General features: G+C 39.4%; 1 protein-coding gene across 4 annotated transcripts; it reads left to right on the forward strand.

Moving 5' to 3' along the window:
* Nucleotides 1-179: 179 nt before the first annotated feature.
* On the forward strand, nt 180-25,245 carry LOC131318527 (eukaryotic translation initiation factor 5B-like). Of its 4 annotated transcripts, none has more exons than XM_058348364.1 (12): nt 180-263; nt 14,020-16,785; nt 16,874-16,981; nt 17,069-17,169; nt 17,286-17,376; nt 17,482-17,592; nt 17,672-17,737; nt 19,451-19,510; nt 20,173-20,730; nt 21,923-22,042; nt 23,893-24,012; nt 24,104-25,245. In XM_058348364.1, the coding sequence occupies exons 2-12, from the start codon at nt 14,086-14,088 to the stop codon at nt 24,167-24,169; spliced, it is 4,101 nt and encodes a 1,366-aa protein (XP_058204347.1). In that variant the 5' UTR covers nt 180-263; nt 14,020-14,085; the 3' UTR covers nt 24,170-25,245. The 4 variants fall into 4 exon arrangements, 3 of the variants coding, with proteins under 3 accessions (XP_058204347.1, XP_058204346.1, XP_058204345.1); XM_058348363.1 differs by lacking the exon at nt 180-263 and adding an exon at nt 709-801; XR_009197712.1 differs by lacking the exon at nt 180-263 and having other exon boundaries at nt 13,936-16,785; nt 24,104-24,333; nt 24,997-25,245.
* The last annotated feature ends 227 nt before the right edge of the window (nt 25,246-25,472 follow it).

Here is a 25,472-nt window from a genome sequence, read left to right on the forward strand (position 1 = left end):
TGATCGGGTTGCGATACGAATTCGATCTTGGTTGTAATATTTCCCGTTTTGGCCACACGCAAAAAAAAGGCTTACCGACCCGACATGTTACCATACATCGTGGTGTGCCTCTGCGATCACGCTGAAACGGTGGCGTATAGCCTCCGCAGCCTAGCCTGCTGTGAGTTCCCGAGCCCAGGTACCTCTCTCTGTCTCTCTAGAATACGGTTCATCGGTTCCAGCAAAATTTGATGCGTATTTTTCAGTTTCTTAAAGTATCTTCGGTGTACCAATCATCCATCCGTTCCGTAGAACAATTTCATCTTCGTTTTAAAAAATTGTGAAGCTTCTGTTTTCGAGTATTTTGTATACTACAAGGAATGCACACACCAAGCTTATAAACCGAATCAAATCGAGCCTTAAGTCCCAATCAATTAGGATCGGCTACATAAATCGTGTTTTTTATTGAGCTCGAGAACATTGTGTTCCGTAATATCCAATAAACTTAAGGTTAATTTCAGTCTACATCTCCCATTATAGTGCTATGAATAAAAAAAAAAAACACAACAAAACGAATGAAGAGCTTGTTTCATGATTCCTCTAGCTTCTCCGTTTTGATTTGTATCTTTTTGCGTGTTAGTTCTTGAATATGTGGATGGCCCCATCACGGGGGATTCAATTAGGGCCGGCCCTGCTTATGATATAAGCAGATGTGGGCTGTGGAGAATCGTACAATTTACCGGTTCGATAGTTTGATTAGTTGTGTCGATTTCTAATTTCGGGGTGCGATGTTGATGTTGGGGTTTCGGACTTCGTTTTCTGGTGGTAGAGAATCATGTGCAATTACCGGTTTAATTGTGTTGATTTAGTTTTGTCAATTGTAATTTCGGGGTGTGATGTTGATGTTGGGGTTTCGGAATTCGCTTTCTGATAGTAGAGAATCATGTGCAATTACCGGTTCAATGAGAAATTTTTGGGTGTAGGTACCACATGTTGCCCGCTCGGCTTGTTCAAGCCGTCCATTTCAGTTTTTAACGACTCGGATTTAGAGATAGAAAAAGGAGAGAGAGTGGTGGGGTAAGAGGAGAGATAGGGTTTCAATCTGGGCCATTGTAGACACCCCAATTTGAAAATCCCAGACACCTTTTAAGTCATCAATGATGATAAACAAAGAATGATTTAAAACCTTTGGATTGATATAAACATTTTGGAGCGCTACCTTTCGAAAACCATAGACAAGTGGCTGATAAGTTTCCCAATAATAAAAACGTGCCTTGAAATCTTCAAACAATGTTCTTTTTACTCAAAAGGGTGAGAAAACACCTTAGAACTAGGTTTGAGAGTACCAAAGTGACACTTAGAGTGAGTGAGTACATGTTTTGGCCATCGTGGCACCATCGGTCTTCGGTTTAGTCTGCTTTCAGCCCATTTTTCATAAATCAAACTTCCTTATTTTTATGTTTGGAGTCCACCATCTTTTAGTACATTCAAAACCCTCTTTATCGATATATCAGAAGCCTCAATCCGATTTGAAATGAGGGAGATACAAAGATTTTGCCTAATGACTTCTTTTTTGACCACCTGAGGGTAAAATTGTTATATCTTTTGATGTACAAAATTATTTTTATCCAAATCACTTGGGTTAGAAAGTAGACTTGACGAGCTTTTAAATGGTCTAAAGAACACCCAAAACCGAGTTCGAAAGTGTCCGGGGCGGCCTTTCAAAATTCAGCCTGCTAAGCATTCAAACTCTACTGTGCGGTGGACATATTTTTTTACCGGGCGGTACAATTTCCACCGTACATTACATATTACCGCCTTTATTTTACCTTGACGGCAAAGTTTCCACAACTTTAGCCCTCCATAGTCGCCACAGCTCTGGAGAATGTCAGATTATGACTTGAAGACCACTCAAAGCCTTTGAATTCTTGCTTTATAAATACCTAAGGGCTCGATTGGATGGTGTATTGGGTGGGTGTATTACACAATACACCCGGATGAGGAGTCAATATACCGTTTGACATCCAATTCTTCCCCTGTATTAATTAATCCCCATATTCACTAATACATCCAGAACAACCATAAATTATTGCTACCATCCCAGGTATCAATAGTTAATCCAGGTGTATGCGCTTGATTTTTGACCAAAATACCCCTCCTCATCCCCTCCCCAACGGCTCTCCCTCTCTCTGTCTAACTGCTAACAAAGAGAGCAATGAAGAAGAAGAACAGGCCACCATCACCACAAAAACACACGCACAAAAATATGTATGTATATATGAGACTAGAGAGAGACGTACCTGGGTTCCGTACATATCTGAGAGAGAGACGATCGGAGAGACAGAGAGAGACGATCGTAGAGTGAAGACCAGTGGCCGCCGCCGCTGCCGCTGCTTCTTTTTTCTTCATCGTTTCCGTCTGTTTCTCTCTCTCTCTCACATACGGAGTAAACGATAAGAACGAGGAGAAAAAAAATTATTTGGTGTATTGGAACACAGGATAATCAAAATGAACGGTTGGATGGAAACAAATAGATGGCTGGAACAAATTGAAAAAGTTTTTTAAACTAAATAAAATTCTAAGTTTTTTTTTTTATAATGAGTACATAAAATTTATATTTTAAAAAATTGTTATATTATTTAATTTATTGGTATAGTAAATTATTATAATTTAGAATTGTGAAAAAAAATCATTAAATACATTAAACTTTTGCAATTATATAATTAATGTTAGGCATAATAAAGTTTGGAACTGTATAAGGGCAAAAGAGTCATTTGATAGTTTTTTAATCATATACACTTCCTTCTAATATATCATCCAAACCATCTACTTTTTAATACCCCCTCTATAGATATCACATTAATGTGGGCCCTCCCTTCTTAACTAATACCCCTTATTATCTTATCACCCCTTCATAAATAATACATCCCAAACACATACTGCATCCAATCGGGCCCTAAGGGTATTCTTGTGGACATATACTGAGATATACGGAAAAATCAGAGAGAAAACAATGAGCTATGTTTCAAGCAAGCCTTCATATTCCATTTCAAAACACAAATACTTCAAAAATCAAGTCCAAACCCTTCCAAAAATATCCAAACCACAACCAAGCTCTGTCCTTCTCTTCTCCAGTATACCAAAAGGCCATTCACACACCCAAACTCATTCCAAAAAGCCTTCATACAAGCCACAACCTCCCAAAGAAGGGTTTTTGCTCAAGGAAAATTTACATTCTAAAAAGGTATGGAGTTTTTTGTCTCTGTAATCTGAGAGGAAACCGCTAGGTATAGACTGATTTCTCGTACCAATTTTGGGCCTAAATGGTTTAAACATTGTAAAAAAAATAAAATTGGAACCCCGCATATGTCCACCGTACGACACCTACATCTGCCGTGCGGTAGAGAGTTTTCAGGAGATAATTTTTGTTTAGGCCTCATTTGCTATTCTTTTCAAGTTAAACTGTAACGCCCCCAATTTTGGGTACGTTAAATGAGGCATTTATTATATAATAAAGAGAGTCTGGCTCATTATTACATCATAAATACATCATAAGGAAAAGGTACATTTATTCAACAAGGAAGGAAACTAGGGTTCCTAATACTACTTTGCTTGCTCTTCCATCCTAGCAAGCTCCTCTGCTCCAAAAGCTTCCACGGTATACATCTTATCCTGTTCATCTAAGAAATCTGACACATTATACCGGCGTCGCCACCCATATAATATGTCAGGGTCACCAAAAAGGCAACACCGTGAGCTACAACGCTCAATAGAGTAAACCCTACCCACTAACTCATAACTTACAAACAGTAAATCATATACGACGAATAGTAATAATCACACATCCACATTCACTATTCAAGTATCGTTGGTGTCCATGTTTTTTTTTTTTCTGTGTTTCTCCTACGCAACTCATCGTAGACCGTGTCTCCATTTTCACTTTTCATCACCAAATCAACATTTTCAAAATCCGTTTTTAACACACCCAACCTCGGTTCCGCCGTTCCGGGTTCCCGAGTATCCTCACAATGGTTCCGCCGCACCGGGTTCCCATTGGCACACATTTGCATTGGCTCCTCTCCGCGGATAACCAAGCCACACACCCAACCTCGGTTCCGCCGTTCCGGGTTCCCGAGTATCCTCACAATGGTTCCGCCGCACCGGGTTCCCATTGGCACACATTCACACACACATCTCACATAATGCCATCAAAATCGGTCATTATGTAGTTTCAAAAATATTTCCTCCTTCGAAACACATTTTTCTTGTTAACCACACCCTAGGTGTCATGTTTCTATTTTCTCGATTTCCGTGTCTCGTTCTCATGCATAGACTCCGCGGTAGGACTTTTCACATACGCAACCATAAATCATTCATTGTAATCTAACAAGATCATCCAATTCTATATTGCTAAGCATGCTCGAAAAGATCAAAATATGAATACTTCAAATCAAGCGTTAAAATCTTATCTTTCGAAAATCGTTATATCTTACTTTTTGAGAAATTCAATACAACATATGTTTATTTAAGACAAAGTCATTTATCCAACATGTTCATACCTCCATTAGTGAGATAAACTTATTGACAGTCATGCATTTTAAACGATAAGCTTATTTACTTGAAACCAAACAATAGATAATCTTATCTACGATATTGATACTTTGAATCAAGAACATGCTACTCTCTAACGTAGATTTTATACTATACGTAGAGTTATTGGATTAGGGTTCTACGTATACTTAGGGAAGTGAGTAGAGAAAATCTACATGATCGTAATGTCATTTCAAGATTTTGTAAAACGAGCTTGCTATTTATTCCTAATACTTTAACTTGTCTTATCATAAGCAAAATAACTAAAGTTATACTAGGGAAAATGAGTAGAGATTTATCTACCTTGATCCGAAACTTAGACGGGGCCGAATAAGCTAGTTGGAAGATTTTCTACGGGCGGTGAACTTGCAAATCTGGACCGAACTTTGGATGGCAGTAACTTGGTCAATATTTGGCCGAATACGATCGTTCTTGGGTCGAAGTTGAAGCTCTCGAAGTTCTCTACGACTTTCGTGAAGGAAGTTGATCCTAGAAACTACTTTAGGTAGGAGAAAAATGGTGATAAAGGCAGAGACAGTATGCTGTCAGGAAATAGAAATCCGAGATTTTTACTGAACTTCGGATGCCGATATCTTTGTCATTTCTTCATCGATTTGGATGGTTCTTGGGTCTAACTTGAAGGTTTCGAAGTGCTCTACAACTTTCTCGAAGGGAGTTGGTTCTAAAAACTACTTTAAGCAGGAGAAAAATAGAGATTCGTGGAGGGCAGTAAGCTGACTGGAACTGGAAATGGTGTTTGGAGAGGAATGTAAGCAAGGGAGTGAAGGGGTGAGTTGAACTTGAAGTGAGCTTGCTATTTATAGGCACAAGTCTTGGCTCCCTCCCTCCTCCATATGGCCGCCCCCCCCCCCCCCCCCCTCTCCTCTCTTTTCCCCATGGATTTGCTCCATTGTCATGTCCAATCAAGCTTGAAAGCATGCCAAGTCTTCCATGACTTGTCACTTCCATTTGTAGGCCAAATCTTAGGTCATCATGAAGGGTTTTGGACTTGTCAAGTCTATGGGGAGGTTGCTTGCAAGAAGGAATATAATCATGGCCTAGCTTTGTACTTTGGAAGACTAGAATGGGTTGGCATGTAGTCAAAAAAATAGGCTTAAGGCTATAAATGTTGCTTGTGTAAGTAATCAATACTCATGCACACACTACACCCCACTCTCTCCATCCGGCCTTTCTCTCTCTCTCTCTCTCTCTCTCTCTCTCTCTCACACTTGTATCTATATACATCCAAGAAAATCTAGGAAAGTAAGTCTAGGATTTTAAGACTAGAACATAGGTGTGCATGCATGGCAAAGCTAGCCTTGCTTCCTTGGAAGCAAAATGATGAGATTCCTTAGCCCATGATTTTGTATTGTCAAATCAAGGCTTCAATGGCAACTTAATTGCTATTAACCAATGGTCAAAAATTCTCCTAGCATTTATTAACCATTGGTTAAAGAAGGTAAGTATGGGCTTGAATGACTAGTCAAATTTAGGTTCTCATTATGGCAAGTCTAAGGTTGCTTCTTTTGGAAGCAAAATGATGGGATTCTTGTATGACTTGTCTTGTCATGCATTTAGGCAAGTCAAAGGTCTAATAACCAAGGGACAAAAATTCCCCTAATAATTATGGACCAAGGGGTAAAGGGATATTGGTAATAATTTGATATGACTAGTCATGGAAATCTATTGTCCAAGGGATAATATTTTCCCTAACATTTATGGACCAAAGGTTAAAGTTTTCCCTTGCCTTTATTATCCAATAGGTAGGGTAAGTAATGATGCTAGGTAAAGTGAAATGACTAAACATAGGAATAAAATGATTACTCCTATAGTCTAATGGTTCAATTAGGGTTCGGGGGTTCAAAAGGCTCAAAGACGGTCAAAAAGGTCCATCTAGGATTAGGAAATTGTAACTAGATTGAAACGGTAATTAAGGTTTTCTAACGAATTGGTTGGAAACTAATTCTACTTGCCAAGTAGGATTTCTAGCCAAGAAATATAATTTAAAGATTTTATTTTAACTCACTAGAAAAAAAATACGAGTGCTTCTACAAGCATACTTGTCTTTAGAAAATGACTAGATTGCTCGGCGTGAAAGATATAATTTTATAAGTTTCAAATCTAATTTTGACGGATTATAAAAATTAAAAAGAAATTTTTAGTAGCAAATCCAAGTAATTAAGATAAAATTTAAATATTTAACGAAATTTTTATTTACCAAAAATCAGGGTCGTTACATAAACAATCTGCAGTAAAGTACTACCATTTTCTGTTTTGTAGTAACCGATGCCGTGATAAACGTTTTTGGGTTAACAAAACATGTTTAGTTTTATATTCCCGTTTGAAATAAGCATTAGTTGATTCATGTATAAACATGCATGCATGCTTTAAATGATCACATGTTAGATAATCTTGTTTAACCTTATTTTTAAACTGTGGACCACGAGAACCAGTGCCGTGCGGTAGGGGTGACAAATTGAACCCAGACCCATTAACAAACTCAGACCCATCAACTAGAAAATAGATCCAACGTAACCCATTTATTAGTTGGGTAAGAATGGGTTCAAACCCAGCTAACCCATTATTAGTTGGGTCATAATTGAGTATCAATTGGATCAACTTAAATGATCCAATGGGCAATGAAAGTAACCCACCAAATTCCATCTTTTAATTGGTATCTTTTGCAATTGGGAAGTGGAGGAGTATGCCCCCCCCCCGTCTCTCTCTCTCTCGCTCTCTCCGCCCCCCCCCCCGAAGCCCCAAGAGCATGGCCTTCTCTCTCTCTTTTATTCAATTGTTTTGTGCTAAATCACACGCGTCCAAAAATATTTTGAATGGTCCGAATTAAAAATCAATTGTGATCGGTAACAATTATTTTGACCAGTCAAAATTGAAAACACATCTCATCCATTAATTGCGCGAATGGACCCGTAAAGTTGTGCTCCGCCGTGAATAAATTTCTCTCATGGTAGTCCCGCAAGGGTTTGGATTAAAAAATTGACTTATTTTTTTGTCCTTATTCAATTTTTTTTGCATTTTTTTTGTTTTGTGTCATATTTTTGTGACTTATTAATTTGTTTTGATGAGAGGAATCGGAAAAGTAAAAAAATTTGATCGAAACTTATAATTTTTTGAATGAAGACAAAAAAAAAATCAATAAGACAAAAAAAATTACTTATTCTCGTCTTTTTGAAAAAATTTATGAGTTTCGATCATAATTTTTTTTACTTTTCTAATTTTTTGATCATAATTTTTAGTATATACGTAATTAGGTTAATGGGCGGGTCGGGTTTGTTTTAAAATAAATGGGTCGGGTTGGGTATGGGTAATTAGACTCATAGTTAATGGGTCTAAATGAGTCAATGACCCATTAAAGACCCAACCCACTAACAACTTACCCAATTTAACCCAAATCCGCCCGTTTGCCACCCCTACCATGCGGTGCATCTATCTGTCGTACAGTGGTGTTAGTTGTGGGATAATGTCCTCGTTTGCTTCCTGTAATTAGATGTTTATGTTTAAGCATGTTATCAATTAATAATACATGTTTCTGTTTGCATGCTATAATTGTTTATGAGCAAATGACCTGTGCCGTAGCGGATCAAAAAACAAAAATAAATAAATGACCTGTGCCGTACGGCACTCCCTTCTACCGTACGGTAGTGTCCTTGTGGGACAAAATGCTAATTTAGTTATAATTCCAGTGATTAGCTTGAACTGTTTTGACTATAATTTATGATTCAAAGCATGCCTATTATCTGCTTACGTGCTATAAACGGTTTATAATTTTGCTATCAGTAGGGATCCAAATCCTGACCTCTATACCGATCCGACGTGGAAAGGTCAGGGGTCCCACTGCTTCCTTCCGTTCAAACGCGTGAGAAAGAGCAAACCCATTTCATTTCAAAAAAATTTGGGAAAGTGAATCTCAGTACTCTCTAGTCTCTCTCTCCCTCCAAAAAACGATCCAGCTCCCAACTCCACCGGAGCTTCCCACATACGCCGGCCCACCACCGATCGACCGCCACCGGAGCTCCCAGATACGCCGGGCCACCACCACCGGAGCCCCCACTGATCGACCAGCCAACCACCACCGACGCCGCACCATGACTCGTCCCACGACTCGCACCAAGATTCCCCACCACCACCGACGCACCACACGACCACGATCTCCTCTCTTCTATCTCCTCCATCTCACCCACTCTCCTCTTGTCGCACCACCACCGACGGGCAACCCCAAACCCACCACTACCACCAACGACACACCACCACATCTCTTCTCTCTCACAGGTATCTCTTTCTCACTTCCCTCCCCACTAATCTACATTTGATTCTTTCACTAATGTACAACCACACAAAAATTAGAATTTTTGTTTTTCAGATTTCATAAAATTAGGGCTTTCGATTCTGATGGTATTGATTGTAGATGTTATTGTTTCTTTTAGCTGTCATTTTCTTGCATATTGATTGAATAACGAGTTAAACCTCTCTGTTTCTTTCTCTCTCACTCATTCACCTGGAAAGGCATTTACACAGCTTGTTAAAGACAAAAACAGTCTATACTTTCCTCTCTTTCATTTTCAATTTTTCCCCTTCCATGCAAAATTGGTTATGAAATGGATGAACAATTGAATGGGAATTTTAAGGATTTACGTGCGATAACAGGTATGATTGTCGTGGCATCTTACTCTTACTCGTTAGCTATGTCGTTTTGGGGCCTAGGCCTAGTTGTCCATTGCCGGTTGCCCTTCCATTTGTTGCAAACTTGTGCTGGCTGCATCTCTGTCTGATTTTATAAAATGTCATTGAGTTTGTTAACCAATTTTCAGTAATGGTTCAAATTTAAGCTGTTTTGAAATGGATTTTGGCGCTTGTGCTTTCTGAGACTTGCTTTTAGTCTTTTTGGTTTTTATTGTTCTTTCTAAGCTTTCTATGAGCACAAGGTGAAGCTATTGTTGTCTAAGTTTTGTAGTGATCTAGTTAACCAGCTGAAGCAACCTCGCATTTCAAATGCTGTATCAATTACTTTTGAAAGGGATAAAAATTAAAGATTTGAAAGATATAAACTTACCTTGTAGGTTGTAAGTGGAGTCAATGCCCAATCGAGAGAACACAAGTCTTGTTCAAATGATCCTGTCAAATGGCTTCTTGATATTTGGTTAGTCTGCACTTTAATTTCAAGGAAGACAGTTCTTTAGGGTGATTTTCTCGTAAGAGCTTAGGATTAGAAGTTGTAGCTTGTGGCCAAACTACAACCATTTCCTATTGTGCTCCTCTTGCTGAATTCTTTTGGGAAAACAACCTACACATTTCTGTTATTGATTTGATCTTCCGGACTGAATCTGGTAATTAGCTCACATGCATCATTCGAAGTGGGAATTTGTTCCATGAATATAGTTCTCATGTATACTTCTTTTGATAGAGAATTAACATATCCTTATGTGCCTAATTATATCAATCTGACATTAGAGTTATCTAGTTTAAATGGATTATTATAGCATCATAATCAGCACATATTACTTAGGATGCTACAGTTTGGCAAAATTTTTTGGCATGTCACCATGTATATATCCATTTAAATTTTATCATTACCATTGCAGGTGTAGGGTTTGCAGCCAGATCCTATCAACATTTCGCCAGTTAAGTAACAAGTTCCCAAAGCTCGCATTCGTATATGCTGATATTGATGAATGGCCGGAAACAAGTCGGAATATAGGTTATACACCTACTTTTCATTCTACCAAAGATGGGGAAAGGGTTGATGAGATGTTTGGTGGTGGAGCAGAGCAACTACATGATTGTATGTGGTTGCACTACGTGGGATTATGTATAACTGTGTAGTGATCAGCGTTCTCCAAATTCATATGCTTTGCTTGTCAGTAAGAGTTTTCTGCACCAATTTCAAAATTGCAGTTCAGAGTTTGGACCAGCTTAACATCTGATTCTTTGAATTTTTTTTTCCTTTTTAGCATTTGTAGTGTGCTCTTTGCTTGAGTATTAGGTTTTAGTTTGTGCTGCTATCTTAGTCTTTGGAAATTGATGGGGTATTTTTTGCACCTTTTGCTAAAGTTGTAATTTGAAGCAACATTTTGATGCTTTAGAAAAAAGGTTTACTGGCAATAGGAAAATCCTATCATTATGGAGCAACGTAATTGATGTCCAACATTTGAATGGTAGTTATAAAAGGAAGCTAGATTTGGACTGATAATTGTTTGTTAAATGGTTTACTCATGAATTTTGGATTAACATTCCCAAAAGCCTTAAACACCCTCTCATATTTGGACTGATAAAGCAAGTTCCATCCTATCGTAATCAGATGAACCGGCATCAAGTTGCAAGAGGATGGTTTCTAGGGTGATATATTGCCTTTACTAGCCTGAGTATCTTCCTATTGTCTCCATGAGATCCATAAATCGAATAAGTTATGACTGGATGTAATTTTGGCCCTTTGGAGGGGGTTCCCATAGAAATAGGAAGCTCTTAAAAACTTGTTGTATCTACAAAATTATATCCAAAGTAGGGTCTTGAAAAGACTACCAATGCTACCAAAGTAGTAGAAATGTATAAAATCCGAAGGCAATGCATCAAGTCTGGACGTCTTCACCCAAATAGCTTGTGGATTGATAATGCAAATTGGAACTTACGACACAAATGAGTGCATTAGTTTCAAGTTATGAAATTCACAGTTTGGGCATTTAGCAAGCTCAGTATGAAAAACTCAAGCAAACTCAGTACAATCAAGTTTGACTATGGAAAAAGGCATGAATCGATTTCATGAATTTACACAATGAACGAGTTTGGAACTCATGCATTCTAGTTTTTACACTAAAATTGACTGGAAGTTCCACTCATGCTTCTTCCATCTCCTCATGCTTCTGCAACTCCAAAAAAGGCTATAGCCCAAAGAGAAATCACAACTGTCATCTCCTCATGCTTCTGCCAAAAAAATAGCAACATCAGAGGCTCAAAAGCAGCAGATTCATCTACAGCATTAGTCCATGATTCATATCAAAAAGTAATTAAGAGACATGGCACGGATATGAACAAAATTTGTTCAATGAAGCAAAACTTGGACAAATATAGTACCCAAAAACTGCATTCCACCAAAAAAAAAAAAATAGCAATGACAGAACCAAGGATCAAATTCATCGTATTCCGATGTGCTCCCCAAACATTTGCTTTCGTTTCTTATTTTTCTACTCTCAACTGTTATTCCAAGGAGGATCATTGTAGATTCATTAAACCAATTCAAGAAGGAAACTAAGAAACCTAAGATTACAAGAGAGACATGAATCCAACTTGTGCAAACAAACACTTTTAGAAACTGTCTTTTAGGTTGGGCATTTCAACAAACAGTGGATAGGTGAAATTTGTTCCTTTCGCCAAATTGAAAAGGAAAAAAGCCCAAACATTTGAAACACAAAACAATGGAAAAATCAAACTTATCCATCAAAAATCAATGCTACAAGTGAACAAGTCACAGGTAAGAAAAACAAATCCGAGAACGAAACCAAAATTGTTCAAAATCGAGGCACAAGTAATGCTACCGTTACCACATTCACAAGTATATTGACCCAAAGAAAAACTCATAAACAAATGGCTAAGAAAAAAAGGAAATCCATTTCATAGCCAATCTGTGATGCATCAATTTTTCAGCAAACTAGCAACATCCAATGAAAACAATGAAAAAAAGAAGCAAAGATATGAAAAAAAACCCCAAGTTAAAAGACAAACCTTCAACGTACTATTTACCAATGTGAGTATAAATATACCTGAGAGGCTTTGGCCTCGGTTGCCTCTGAAACAAACAAAATCACTTGGATCCTGAATTGTTGTGGCTAGAAACTTAGGTTTAGGGTTATTTGCGTGGGCTTCAAAACAATACGGTTTGAGGGCCGGCGTACCTACAATTTGTATAAATCCACGATCGAAGTTGTCAGTAGATAGGTTCTCCAGAATCTCCACTCACCAGAGGCAGACGATGATGGTAGTGGAGATGGGTTTCCACCCTTCGCCCAAGAGCTCTCTGCTTAATTGTAGTAGTGGAGAGAGAGAGAGAGAGAGAGACCCCAACACAGAAGTGGTTTTCGATGGTGGTGGTGTGGTGCCGTCGGTGGGGTCTCCCGTGGTGGTAGAGAGGGGGCGGCGTGATACTGGAGCTCCGGACCTCCGGTGGTGGTGGATCGGTGATGTGTGTGTGTGTGAGAGAGAAAGAGAGGTGTGGCGTCGATGGTGGTGAATCTATCATCGGCGTCGGCGCGGTGGTGGACGGGTAGTAGATGGAGGAGAGATCGTGTGAGAAGAAGAGAGGAGGGAGGAGATTTCAGGAGAACTGGAAAAATTTCAAAACTTTTGAAATTTGAAATTTCGGAGAGGTTGTCTTTTGTTTGGAGTGCGGCAGAACTGGGGCCCATTTACTTTCCACGTTGGATCGGGATGGAGGTCGGGATCTCCGTCCCTACTGATAGCAAAATTGAAACTGTTTATGTGCTATATCTGTTTGTGTGATCTAAAAAGTTAAGCAATAAAATGATTTTAAATTCCACAAATATTAATAGAGGCCGATTTTATCGGGCGATGGGGGTGCTTTTCCAAACAAAACTTTCCCCTCTCGTAACTCGGTTTCCGAACCCAGAACTCTCTGTTTTCAATAGATCAAAACCTTTTTAAAAGGGCAAAAGAGTCACATTTTTCAAATAAACGGTTTCTCGGGGTTAATCCTTTTCAAAATTCGGGTGGCGACTCTCAGACGAACCAACCATTTCCCCTTTTTGTAACACTAAAAATACAAAAAGAGAGATGGAGAATTTTTCCGGGCATATAGCTCACAGCCATTTAACACACTTTTGGACGGCCCAAATAGATTATTCGGGCATCACGGGGTACCCAGCACCCAAAAATTTATCCGGTTTAATAGTGTTGATTTATACTCAGAAATGCTAAAGGTACAGTAGCGGCAGAACAGCAAGCCGTGCACAGACCAGTTTCGCGTCCGTCTCGGGTCCCGCAAAGATAATCGGAGCCGCTCATTTTGTTCAAAATGCTTCGTTTAGGGTCCCTGTAAAAAAAATATCTCATTCCGATATCGGAAAGGGTGTTTACGAATCATCAAACTTTGCTTCAAAATTTAGAAAATGCTTCGTTTAGGGTCCCTGTAAAAAAATATCTCAATCCAATATCGGGAAGGGTGTTTACGAATCATCCAATTTTGCTTCAAAATTTAGCCAAAATGAGCGGCTTCGATCATCTTTACGGGACCCGAGATGGGCGCGAAACTTATCTGTGCGCGGCTGCACAGCAGCCGCTGCTGTACCTGTAGCAGCGTCCATACATTTATACTAGGGTTTTGGAGTTTGTTTTCTGGTAGTGGAGAATCATGTACAATTACCTGTTTATTAGTGTTGATTTAGTTGTGTCTGTTCTAATTTTGGTGTTGGATGTTGATGTTAGGCTTTCAGAGTTCGTTTTCTGGTATTTTCCGGAGCGTAGTTTATCTGTTGAAATCACAAAATCTCGATGGGGAGAAAGAAGCCTACCGCACGTGATGATGAGATTCAGGACGGTGGAGGGAAATCGAGGAAGAAGGCGGTGGTAGTTGACGACGATGAGTACTCCATAGGAACGGAATTATCTGAGGAACAGCAGGTTCAAGACGAAAAAATCGCACCAGTTGGTGGAAAGAAGAAGGGTAAGAACGGAGCTTCTAAGAATTCACAGCAGAAAGACGAGGATGTAGAAAAAGAAGACGAGGATGATGATGATGCACCAGCTGTACAATTTGCGGGGAAGAAGAAGTCTAGATCCAAAAAGAGTGGGAGCAGCACTTCGTTTAGCTCTTCGAGCTTTGGGTTGCTTGGAGAGGTGGACGACGACGACGACGACGAGTCTGCAGTTACACGTGATAATGATGATGGTGTTGACAGTGACGATGATGATGAGCCTGTAGTATCTTTTTCTGGGAAGAATAAGTCATCTAAGTCGGGAAAAGGTAATAGTAACAGGGTGAGGGCGTCTGCTTTTGGTGCAATTGCGGATGATGACGAGGAAGGTGGGGACGCTATTGATAACTCAGTAACGGAGAAGCAATCTGATTTCGATGACGATGTGGTTATTTCTTTTTCGGGGAAGAAAAAACATTCTAAATCCAATAAGAAGAGCAGTGCCAGTGTGTCCGCTGGTTCTGGTATTGATGAGCTTGATTGCGGGGGAGAAACCAAGGATGAAGTAAAAGAAGAAGAAGAAGAAGATGATGGTGATGTTGCTGCAATAAGTTTCTCTGGTAAAAAGAAGTGGTCTTCAAGTTCTTCAAAGAAGAGTAGTGAAATCTATAGTGATGCTTTAATTGATGAAGAAACTGAGGAGGGCACATCTTTTACAAATGATGACTCTGCCAATCTGGATGAACATACATCAGAAGTTATGTTTTACGGCAAAAAGAAGTCATCCAAAAAGAAGAGTAATAGTGTTTTCAGTGCGCTTGAATCTAGGCTTGGAGATGAATCAAATGTGGACCCAGGAGAGCCTAGTGTGGTTGTTTATGGTAAAGAAGCTGATGATTCCAAAACTAACAAACGGGTGATTGAAGATGTTGTAGAAACTTCAAAGAACAAAAAGAAGAAGAAGAAGAGTGGGAGGACTGCTCAAGAAGAGGACGACTTAGATAAACTTCTGGGAGAGCCCGGTGAAGGGAGTACTGTGGCAAAACCAGCTCCAGCTCCTCCTCCTCCTCCTCCACAAGAGAATAAAGTTCAGACTCAGCTTGAATCTCTTGGTTTGGTTGATGCTTCACTTGAAAAGGAAGCTGAAGAAGAAGGAGGTGTGGAATCTGCTGCTGCAAAGAAGAAGAAAAAGAAGAAAGAAAAAGAGAGAGAGAAGAAGGCGGCTGCAGCGGCTGCGGCTGCAACTACACCGGCAGAGGAATTAAGGCAAGAAAAACAGGAAGATGCAAACAATGAAACAAAAGGAAAAGCAACAGATAAGAAAGTCCCAAAGCATGTAAGGGAGATGCAGGAGAGGCTGGCTAGGCTTAAGGAATTGGAGGAAAAGAAGAAGAGGGAAGAAGAGGAGAAGTTAAGGAAGGAAGAGGAAGAGCGAAGGAGGCAGGAGGAACTCGAAAGGCTAGCCGAAGAGAAGAAGCGTTTGAGAAAGGAAAAGGAAAAGGAGAAACTTCAGAAGAAGAAACTGGAAGGAAAGCTATTAACTGGGAAACAAAAGGAAGAAGTGCGGCGACTGGAGGCAATGAGGAACCAAATACTTGTTAATGCCGGAGGTTTGCCCGTTGCTGCTGGTGCTCCCACAAAACGACCCAAGTATCAAACAAAGAAAAAAACACATAACTCTCAAGCAAATGGCGTGGCCTCTGAAAAGGCATCTGAAAGCACAGAAGCAATGGAGGATCAGCAGGAATCTGTGGCTGAGGTTGAGTCCTTGGAAATAGAGGGGGTTCAGGAAGTGGAGACCGTGAATGTGGAGGAGAAAGCAGAAGTTGTTACTGATGTGGTTGAAGAGAATGTAATTGAAGAAGATGATGATGAAGACGAATGGGATGCAAAGAGTTGGGATGAAGCTGATCTTAATCTGCCTGGTACAAGTGCCTTTGCCGATGAAGAGGATGAATCTGAGCCTGAACATGTGGGTAAGAAGGAGGCTTCAACTTCAAAGGCAGCAGTTGTTGCCCCCAAAGTTACCACAACCTTACCTGTTAAATCTCTTGATGGTGATAGTAAGAAAAGCCGGCCTGAGGCAGATTCTGTGGATACAAATAAGGGTAAAGAACCAAAATGCAAGAAGGAACCGCAAACTCCGGATGCTCAGCGTAACCAGAGTGAAGCTGACCTCCGATCCCCAATTTGCTGCATTATGGGTCATGTTGATACGGGAAAAACCAAGCTGCTTGATTGTATCAGAGGCACTAATGTTCAGGAAGGTGAAGCCGGAGGGATTACTCAACAAATTGGTGCAACGTATTTTCCGGCTGTGAACATACGGGAGAGAACAAAGGAACTGAAAGCTGATGCGAAGCTAAAGGTCCCAGGTCTTTTAGTTATCGATACCCCTGGCCACGAATCGTTCACTAATTTAAGGTCCCGGGGTTCAGGTTTATGTGACATTGCAATCTTGGTCGTTGATATAATGCATGGCCTAGAACCACAGACTATTGAATCACTCAATCTTCTGAAAATGAGGAATACAGAGTTTATTGTGGCATTGAACAAGGTTGAGATTACACTGCAATGTTTCCGTTGGAGTGCATAATGCCTTTGATTTTTTCCCTATTGTGTGTATTTAATTTCACAACTTGCAGGTGGACCGACTTTATGGGTGGAAATCTTGCCGGAATGCACCAATTGTTAAGACAATGAAGCAACAATCAAAAGATGTTCAACTTGAATTTAATATGAGGGTCACTCAGGTCAAATATGCTTGCTCACCCCTTCTTGCAGTTTAATTTGTATGTACGGTAGAACTTGCTACAATTGTTTTTTTCTGGTTATTTCAGGTTATTACTCAGTTCAAGGAACAAGGATTAAATACTGAGTTGTATTACAAAAATAAGGAAATGGGGGAAACGTTCAGTATAGTACCCACAAGCGCAATCAGGTAGACTCTTTTGCGTTCTGGTTGTGGTCGGTTCAAAGTTCTTCTGCAGCCTATTAAGGGAGGAAAACTGATATTTTCTCAACAGTATACTGATACTTTTGGCTTTGGATGCACAGTGGTGAAGGCATTCCCGATTTGCTGTTATTGTTAGTCCAATGGACTCAGAAGACAATGGTAGAGAAGCTAACATTCAGTAATGAAGTGCAGGTACAACCACCTTCCCCCCTGGGGCACCACTGCTGCTTCTTTGTTTATTGAATACAGAGATGTTTGGAATCTGCAAATAACTGACCGTGTAGAACTCTTTGCCAGTGTACGGTCTTGGAGGTTAAGGTTATTGAAGGCCACGGGACAACAATTGACGTAGTGTTAGTTAATGGTGTGCTTCACGAAGGAGATCAAATTGTTGTTTGTGGCATGCAGGCAAGATTATTACCTCTTTACTGCCTAAGATCTAAATGATAGTTGTTGTCAAAATCTTAGCTATATTTCATATTACCAGGTACCTATTGTCACCACAATTCGAGCATTACTGACCCCCCACCCAATGAAGGAACTCCGTGTTAAGGTAAGGCTTTTTGCCTCTCTTTTTTTTGCCGTTTGAAATGTTGCCTTTTGAAAAGATTTTGGCAGTATTGTGAAGAATAGTAATCTTGGAAATTGGTATAGCCATGTCAGACACTTCCCTATCATTGTTGCATTCTGGCTTTCCATCTTACTTCGTCATTTATTACTCTTCTGGATTCATTTGAAAAGTTGTGATGAATGTTTGTGTCCGAAGTTTTCATTTATTCATCTAAGATTTTGATTTCTCAGAGGGAATGCTTACTAGCTATCATTTTATATACCCAATAGCTATATAAATTTGTACTATAAATTTAAGCTCTAATGCTCTATCTAATGGTCAACGGGATTTTATAGATGTTTCCCAGTTGTAATAGTTGCATGGGTTTGTTAAGATTTGATTCCTGGATTTTTCATAGTAGGCCTGCTGCATCACTGAGTCTACAGTGTCTCTGGTATGTGGACTAGTATAATCGTCTGATATTGAGCAACTGTATTTGTTTTCTTTGTAATTATAGGTTAATGGCTTAAATCATGTACGAAGAATTGGTTTTCATTGTATGTTTACTAGTCTTGATCATGCTGGAAGTAAATTGTCTTGTTCGAGTTTCGGAAGCAAGTGTTGGATAGTCCTTGTTACAAATTATGGCACCTGGGAAGTGGGTAAATATCCGTCTATATTCGAACTGGAAAACTGTTAGCTCACTCGGCAAAAAGTGACTGAAGCTTCACACTGACATGGAATTTGCTTATAGATTGAGAAGTGTTTAAATAGATGATTTTCTAAATTGACAAATGAAATGCAATCTTGTCTCATCTCAACGAAATCAGATGAGAGTTATGACCCTATTCTTGAAACAAATGTTACCGCCCCACTCTCTTTCCTTGTTGGAAATGTATATGATCTTACTTGCTTAGGATTTTGAGAACTGACTGAAATTTTTAGTACGGTTATCATCTTGAAAGTTGAAGTTTTAGTTATCATAATTGAATGAGTGTTAGAAGTGTTAAGCAGTGGGAAATAAGATGCAGAGGGACATATTATCGAGGATAATATCGTGTTTTCTCCTGCAAACTTTTCGAAGTTTGAATCCAAAGATGCCCTGATGTAATATGTGTTTTTCAAAACTCAAGACCTAAGAAGCATGGTCACTTCTATCCTCCGCAAGTATCTGTGTCAGATATGTCTCACATGGACACGACACTACGCTCCCTGGACACTTGTTGAACATGCCTAAATGCGTGCCTGATGAGTGATGTCTGTAAACTATTTTTTTTATTCAGACACGTTCTGTACGCTGTAGGACACGTTGGAAACACTTGTACAGTGATTTTTTTTTTCTTCATAAGGTTAATAATATTTGTGGTTCCTTTCTTAATTTTCGTCTTCTATATGAATTTATAAGCTACAAATATAGAATATATCTTTTTATTCGACGTGTCCACTACTTTTCCTTGTCCTAGTTTTTGAAGGAATGTCTGAGTATCCATGTCATGTCCATGCTTCTTAGCTCAAGACCAAGTTCCACATATTTGGGCAATATGTTTCTAGTATATAGGTCTTAAAATTTCAAGGACTAGAAAGACAGCTATGTGTTAATTTCTCTTTGTTGCATCACATATCTCTGTGTTGCCTGTGGTTTTGGTTTTATCCACTATTTTGAGCTTGTTGCTTTCCAATGTAACGATATGACATCTATTGGTTATACTGTTTTAGGGAACTTATCTGCATCACAAAGAAATCAAGGCCGCTCAGGGTATCAAGATTAATGCACAGGTGATGTTAATATCCAGAAACATATTTACTGTTACTCTTTAAGTTGTTTTGTTTCCTTTCCTTGCCTTCCCCAGACGCTTAAATTATTTTATCGGGGGAAAGGAAGCTAGAACGAGGCTCGCCCAAGTCAAAGGGGATATGACAAAATTTCTTGCCTACACATTAGCCTCATTCTGTTCATCAGCGCTTTCTACCTGTCAGTGTTCTACAATCTATGGGCCTGGCAAACGGATATATGAAAACTCAGAATTCATGTGTAGAAAAATTCAATCCTTAAGATCAGCCACTGATCTCTTCAAAATAAATTATGGAAACACGGATGTATATAGACGTATTTCTGACTCTTTCGAACATCCTGGAAACTCTTTAAAGGAAGTGACACAACTATTCTTCCAAACATGTGTCAGCAAACGGATGCAACTTTACGCAAATAGCTAATCCATTAAAATAATTAAGTTAAAAAAGATATCAACCTTAAGTTAATTTCTTCAACCAATAGTAAATTGGAATGTTTGGAGTCAACTTATGATTCACTCCTTAATGGTTTTGAACATGCCAAACATTTGGTAAAACCTCTTTTTCCAACATTCTTAGATTTATCCATTTGCATGGTAGTTTGTGAATTACTGTTGACAGAATACCCTTTTTGCAATAAAAAATAGGGCCTGGAGCACGCAATTGCTGGCACCGGTCTGTATGTGGTGGGGCCTAATGATGATTTAGAAGACATCAAGGAATCAGCCATGGAAGATATGAAATCAGTATTGAGCAGGATTGATAAAAGTGGGGAGGGAGTGTGCGTTCAGGCCTCTACTCTAGGATCATTAGAAGCATTACTGGAGTTTTTGAAGTCTCCAGCTGTAAAAATACCCGTTAGTTGTATCAGCATAGGCCCAGTGCATAAGAAGGATGTCATGAAGGCTAGTGTTATGCTTGAGAAGAAAAAGGAGTTTGCTACGATCTTGGCTTTCGATGTTAAAGTGACGCCGGAGGCTCGGGAACTTGCGGATGAAGCTGGTGTTAAGATTTTCATTGCTGATATCATTTATCACTTGTTTGATCAGTTTAAGGCCTACATTGATAATCTTAAGGAAGAAAAGAAGAAAGAAGCTTCTGAAGAGGCAGTCTTCCCATGTGTTCTCAGGATTATGCCAAACTGTGTTTTTAACAATAAGGACCCCATTGTTTTGGGGGTTGATGTTGTTGAAGGAATTGCTAAGGTATTGAGTTATTGTTATTGGTACTTGTTTATTTGTTTCAATTCCCATGTGTTTCAGAATTCCACTTGCAGAAATTGCTGAATATTATTTTCGGAAGATAATTCTTTATAGAAAAGAACCCAACGACAAAAAAGGCCAAGGGAATATCCTTGAGAGATAACAAAAGAAAAACAGGAAAGAAGCTACGCATAAAAAACCCCTCCCCCAACCTGTGAAGCATGGGTACTCCAAAAAACTTTTTGTACCTGTACCGGGTGCTTATTCGGCATATGTACTTGGCATGGTTACTTCTATATGCGTACTGGGTACTCAAAATGTGTACCAAATGTTCTTTACCTTGGTGGTTACCGTACCCCAAATGTACCTTGTACATACCAGAGCCTTAACTTGTCGGAATAATCCTTTTTTTCATATGAGATAGCTTATCTTGTTGTGCATATCATGCTTTAGAAGTAAATTTTAAACTGTGTAATTTCGTTGCATAAGGAGATTAAATTCTTATTTGTACTTACTTTTAGCCTTAACTGTTGTTTGTATGCAAGATACTTACTCATTGAAGACATTTAGGTAATATTTTCGTTCAGTTTTCTGATAGTTATCTATAATGCAGGAGTACCCTAGCTCCCGTGCCCTATTTCTATAGACTTTGCTGTAGCGACGTACCTGTACCTGTGACTTCATTGCCCCTAACACATAAGCAGACTATCTGGTTGGGAAATCCCTAGGCATGTCCCAAACTCACACAACAGTCTGCTCTCATCTGTGAGGGTCCATGAAGCTAATCAGGCTCTCACATCCCTAAAAATGTTGCAAATCATACAAGCTTCATCAAGCCTTCTTTGTTGAAAAACTGACATTTCCTTTGTCTCGTAATACGGTGTACTGAGGAAGCAGAGACAAAGTTTAAGCACCATATTTGCAGCAGAACAACCTTTACCCTTTTAGAGAACCCATTGCTTGACCTCTGCTAACTTGGTAGGGGAGCTTTGGAGCCACATTTTTGAACCAAATGACCCATAGTTTTGGGGGGGTGGGGGTGGTGGGAAATGCACTTACTGCTTATTTAAACATTTGGAACTTGTCGTTTATGATATCTTTACACCTCTTCTATCTCCCCCCAAATAAAACAATAGAAAACTGAAATTATTTTTACATCGATGATATCTAATATCATTTAAATTGGACGACACAGGTTGGAACTCCAATTTGTATACCACAGAGGGAGTTTATTGATATTGGTCGAATTGCTTCCATTGAGAATAACCATAAGCCAGTTGATTATGCAAAGAAAGGCCAAAAGGTGGCCATTAAGGTACGAGTCCTACAAATCCTTGGCTTGTTTATTAGTTTTTTGGGGATTTTTTTATGATTGTTGGAAGAATCTTTGGCTTGTTTGTTAGTTATTTTGGGGATTTTTCTATGATTGTTGGAAGAGACGAAATCATCGCAATCCATCTTTTGTATTGTTTGGGTTGGTCACTGGTATAATAGCATTTTTTGTGTTTTGCTAAGATTACTCTGCAGTGTCTTTTGTTATTATTAGTTGTCTCCATTCTCTGGGGATAAAATTAATCGTGCGACCCACATAACCCCTTTCTCGAATCACGATTGATCAGTTGAATGGTTTGCATTGGTTTGTTGTGTTAAAGCATTCTTTTTGTTTTGGTAAATTTACTTTCTGGTGTTGCTTCCCATTTGTCTTCATTAGCTAGTGTTAAAATTCAATTGCTACCTCCAATTATTCTTGATGCCCCTTTCTATCATAGAAACAATTAACAATATACCCAAACCGATCATACAATAAGGATTAACAAATTTGTCGATGGCTCTTAAAGTAGTATCCAAGAATTTTTGTTGCAATAAAGCAGCGAGCTCGATGGTAGTGATTACCTTTGAAAGCATGCAATCAACTTCATCAAAACTCAGTCTTGTATCATATGTAGATTTCAGCAGCTAAAAATGCAATTGCTTAGGGTTACAATTTACAGGTCTTAAACTATTGATTTCGCCTAAAACTGCAAGACAAGGGTGGAAGAGAAAATGATTTCCCCGAGCAAGCACCAAGACTTCTAATATAAGCCCCAAATGTCAAGCGTCATCCTTAGTTACTTGAGTATTAAGGCAGTAGGAGGAACTCAGCTGTACATAAACAACAAAGGCTGAGCGAAAATTTCATCTTTTTTGTATTCTTATTTCTCTCTTTTTTTCCTCACCGATCATGCAAGAACTTCAGTTTTTAACTTTTTGGAGTATCAGCAAGTTGAAAGGCTCATACTAACTTGTCAACGTCCAAGCATTCCCACCCAATAAGCAGATTTATTGCTTAATAAACTGAGCTCAAGTTATGCACGGGTCACTCCATAGAGGCTTGTGCACATGGGCCTTGCTGGTAGCCCCTAAACAGGGTTTCCCCATGTGACTCTTCCTAAAATACTAAGTATGTAGCACTGACACACCTAGGGGGATGCCGTACCCGTGTCAGAAATGCCAGGGACACAGACACGCCGAAATACGTTGGGGACATGACTTGTCCATTATATTCATGCTTTTTTTTGGTGGACACACCAGAGACAAGTGGGACGCGGAGAAACATACATGGGGACACCGCGGCGTGATTTCTGCAAAATTTAAAATCTTATTCGGGGCTGTGTGTCTAACATATCAGATCTTGAAATACTTGGCAGATAAATTAACGGGAAGAAAGTTGCATACTGAATCTGTCCTTTCGATGTCGGTGATTTGAAGTGTGTGTCAAACATGGACACTCCTTAAGAACTCCTGGAAGTATTTTTAAGTCGAACAAAAGAAGTTCTAGGATGTTGTATTATGTGCAGAAAGTTTCTCTACTTGTGTATGGGAATGTTCGTGTTCTACTTTCTTGGGTGCAATTGTTAATCTTTGTCCATGCTACATACTTGACACAGCTTGCCTGGTTTGAGGGTATAACATAGTGGAAGAAATTATTTTGTTGAAATAATATTGAACTGCTTTTACTTATGTTTAGCTATTTTTAATGGTCCTCCTTCTATTCGGTTCTTCTGGTCAAGATGTTAAAATCATATAAAGTAGTTTTGTACTCTTAGCAGTTTCAGTTTGTCCTAGCCAATTACACTCTCAATTCACAGACTAAGGCTCATAGGAAATCTATTTCTGCATCTGCAGATAGTTGGTAGCAATTCGGAGGAGCAGCAAAGGATGTTTGGGAGGCATTTTGAGATGGAAGATGAGCTAGTCAGCCATATTTCTAGGAAGTCTATCGATGTTCTCAAAACTAATTATCGGGTAAGTGGAATTCAACTCTGTGTGGTTTGGATTTCTCTTGGGCCAAGGGTTAAATCACATTGCTCACTTCATCACCTCACTAATTTTGCAGGACGACCTGTCTATCGAAGAGTGGAGGCTGCTTGCGAAACTGAAAAACCTTTTCAAGATACAATAATTAGTTTTGAACTTCAACATATTGGTGGAGCACTTAATCTTTCCAGATGTGATGAGGGGCTCTCAGGTCTGAGGCTGTGCAATGTAAAGAAGCAGAGTTTTGGGAGAGGGAGGGATCCAGCTTCCATTTAAATTGTGGCTGGTGCCCAATTTTGCCTTTCACGAGTGAGTTGTTTTTTTTGTCTGCAACCAGAGCAAATCATCCTTTGTATTTTTTAGGGTTTTTTTTTTGCTGTGACCGTGCCTGTGGTTCGTTTTATGAAGGCGAAGCAGTAATCCAAAGATGGGGACGTAAAGAAGTCAGAAGATGGTTTAGTGTCTGTTTTCCCGTGTTCTCTCATTTCTGGTGTTGTGTTGATAGTCAAAATGTTGCTTTCCAGGTCCCTGCAAAAAGCTGGGTGCCCAGTTTGTGCAGGTCATGGTGTGGAAACACACACAAACACAATGAACACCCGAAACGAACACACACAAACGCGACGTACAACTGTTAATCTCTCTTGAGTTTTGAATGCAACCAGGTTGGGGATTTTGAGTGATTTGTTTCTGAATTAACCAATTTCGGACCCCAAACGATTACTAGGATTTGTTATGAGGTTCTCCTCCCTTCTCCGATCTCTCCTCACTCGCTGTTTCTCTAACCTTTTTGCCTCTTTTTAACTCATGGTTTTGCATGTCCTCCATTTCCGTCCTCTTTTAAATAGTTTCCGGTTTTGCATGTCCTCTGATCTGGCTTCATCGCACCTCTTTAGTCGTGAACATAGTGTCTAATCCAGTCTAGATTCTCCGTTCACTTTTTATTCTGACCACATTTTTTTTATGGTAATGCAGGCTGTCTCGGGCCAGCTTACGCGTATGGCGAAGTGGCTCAAAAAGTTGTTGGCAAGAAGAATCGAACTCTAGCCCTGATTGCAGTAGTATAATCCAAATTAATCTTCTCAAGATCCTTTAGCATTTGATTGCATTTTAGCTTTTAACTTAGAATTGGTCCAACACTTTAAATCTCGAGGATCTAAATGTAGTACTATAAACTTAACCGTCGGGGTACTAGTTTTTTACATTTTGCTTGCATTCTACCCATCTGGTCCCTTATCTCGTGTTTTGGTGTTCCAGGCCACTTGTAGTCATTGTATACATCATCGGGATTAGCGGGGAATTAGTAGCTATGTTAGTCCACAGAGGATTTTAAAGGCTATTTATAGCTTAAACTTCAAACGCCCACGTCGGAGCTCGAACCCAGCTTTCCACATGGGGAGGACTAAAAGTCTAAAAGATGTCAACTGGGTAGAGCCCATTGACCTCACACC

This window comes from Rhododendron vialii, chromosome 3a (assembly GCF_030253575.1).
Source record: "Rhododendron vialii isolate Sample 1 chromosome 3a, ASM3025357v1".
NCBI classification, from domain to species: Eukaryota; Viridiplantae; Streptophyta; class Magnoliopsida; order Ericales; family Ericaceae; genus Rhododendron; species Rhododendron vialii.

What these genes read in the sequence shown, in the direction of transcription:
- LOC131318527 (XM_058348364.1), top strand. Translation starts at nt 14,086, where the DNA reads ATGGGGAGAAAGAAGCCTACCGCACGTGATGATGAGATTCAGGACGGT. An exon ending in GTACCCACAAGCGCAATCAG is followed by an intron (nt 17,170 to 17,285) that starts GTAGACTCTTTT and finishes TTGGATGCACAG; the next exon opens with TGGTGAAGGCATTCCCGATT. An exon ending in TTCTCAAAACTAATTATCGG is followed by an intron (nt 24,013 to 24,103) that starts GTAAGTGGAATT and finishes CTAATTTTGCAG; the next exon opens with GACGACCTGTCTATCGAAGA.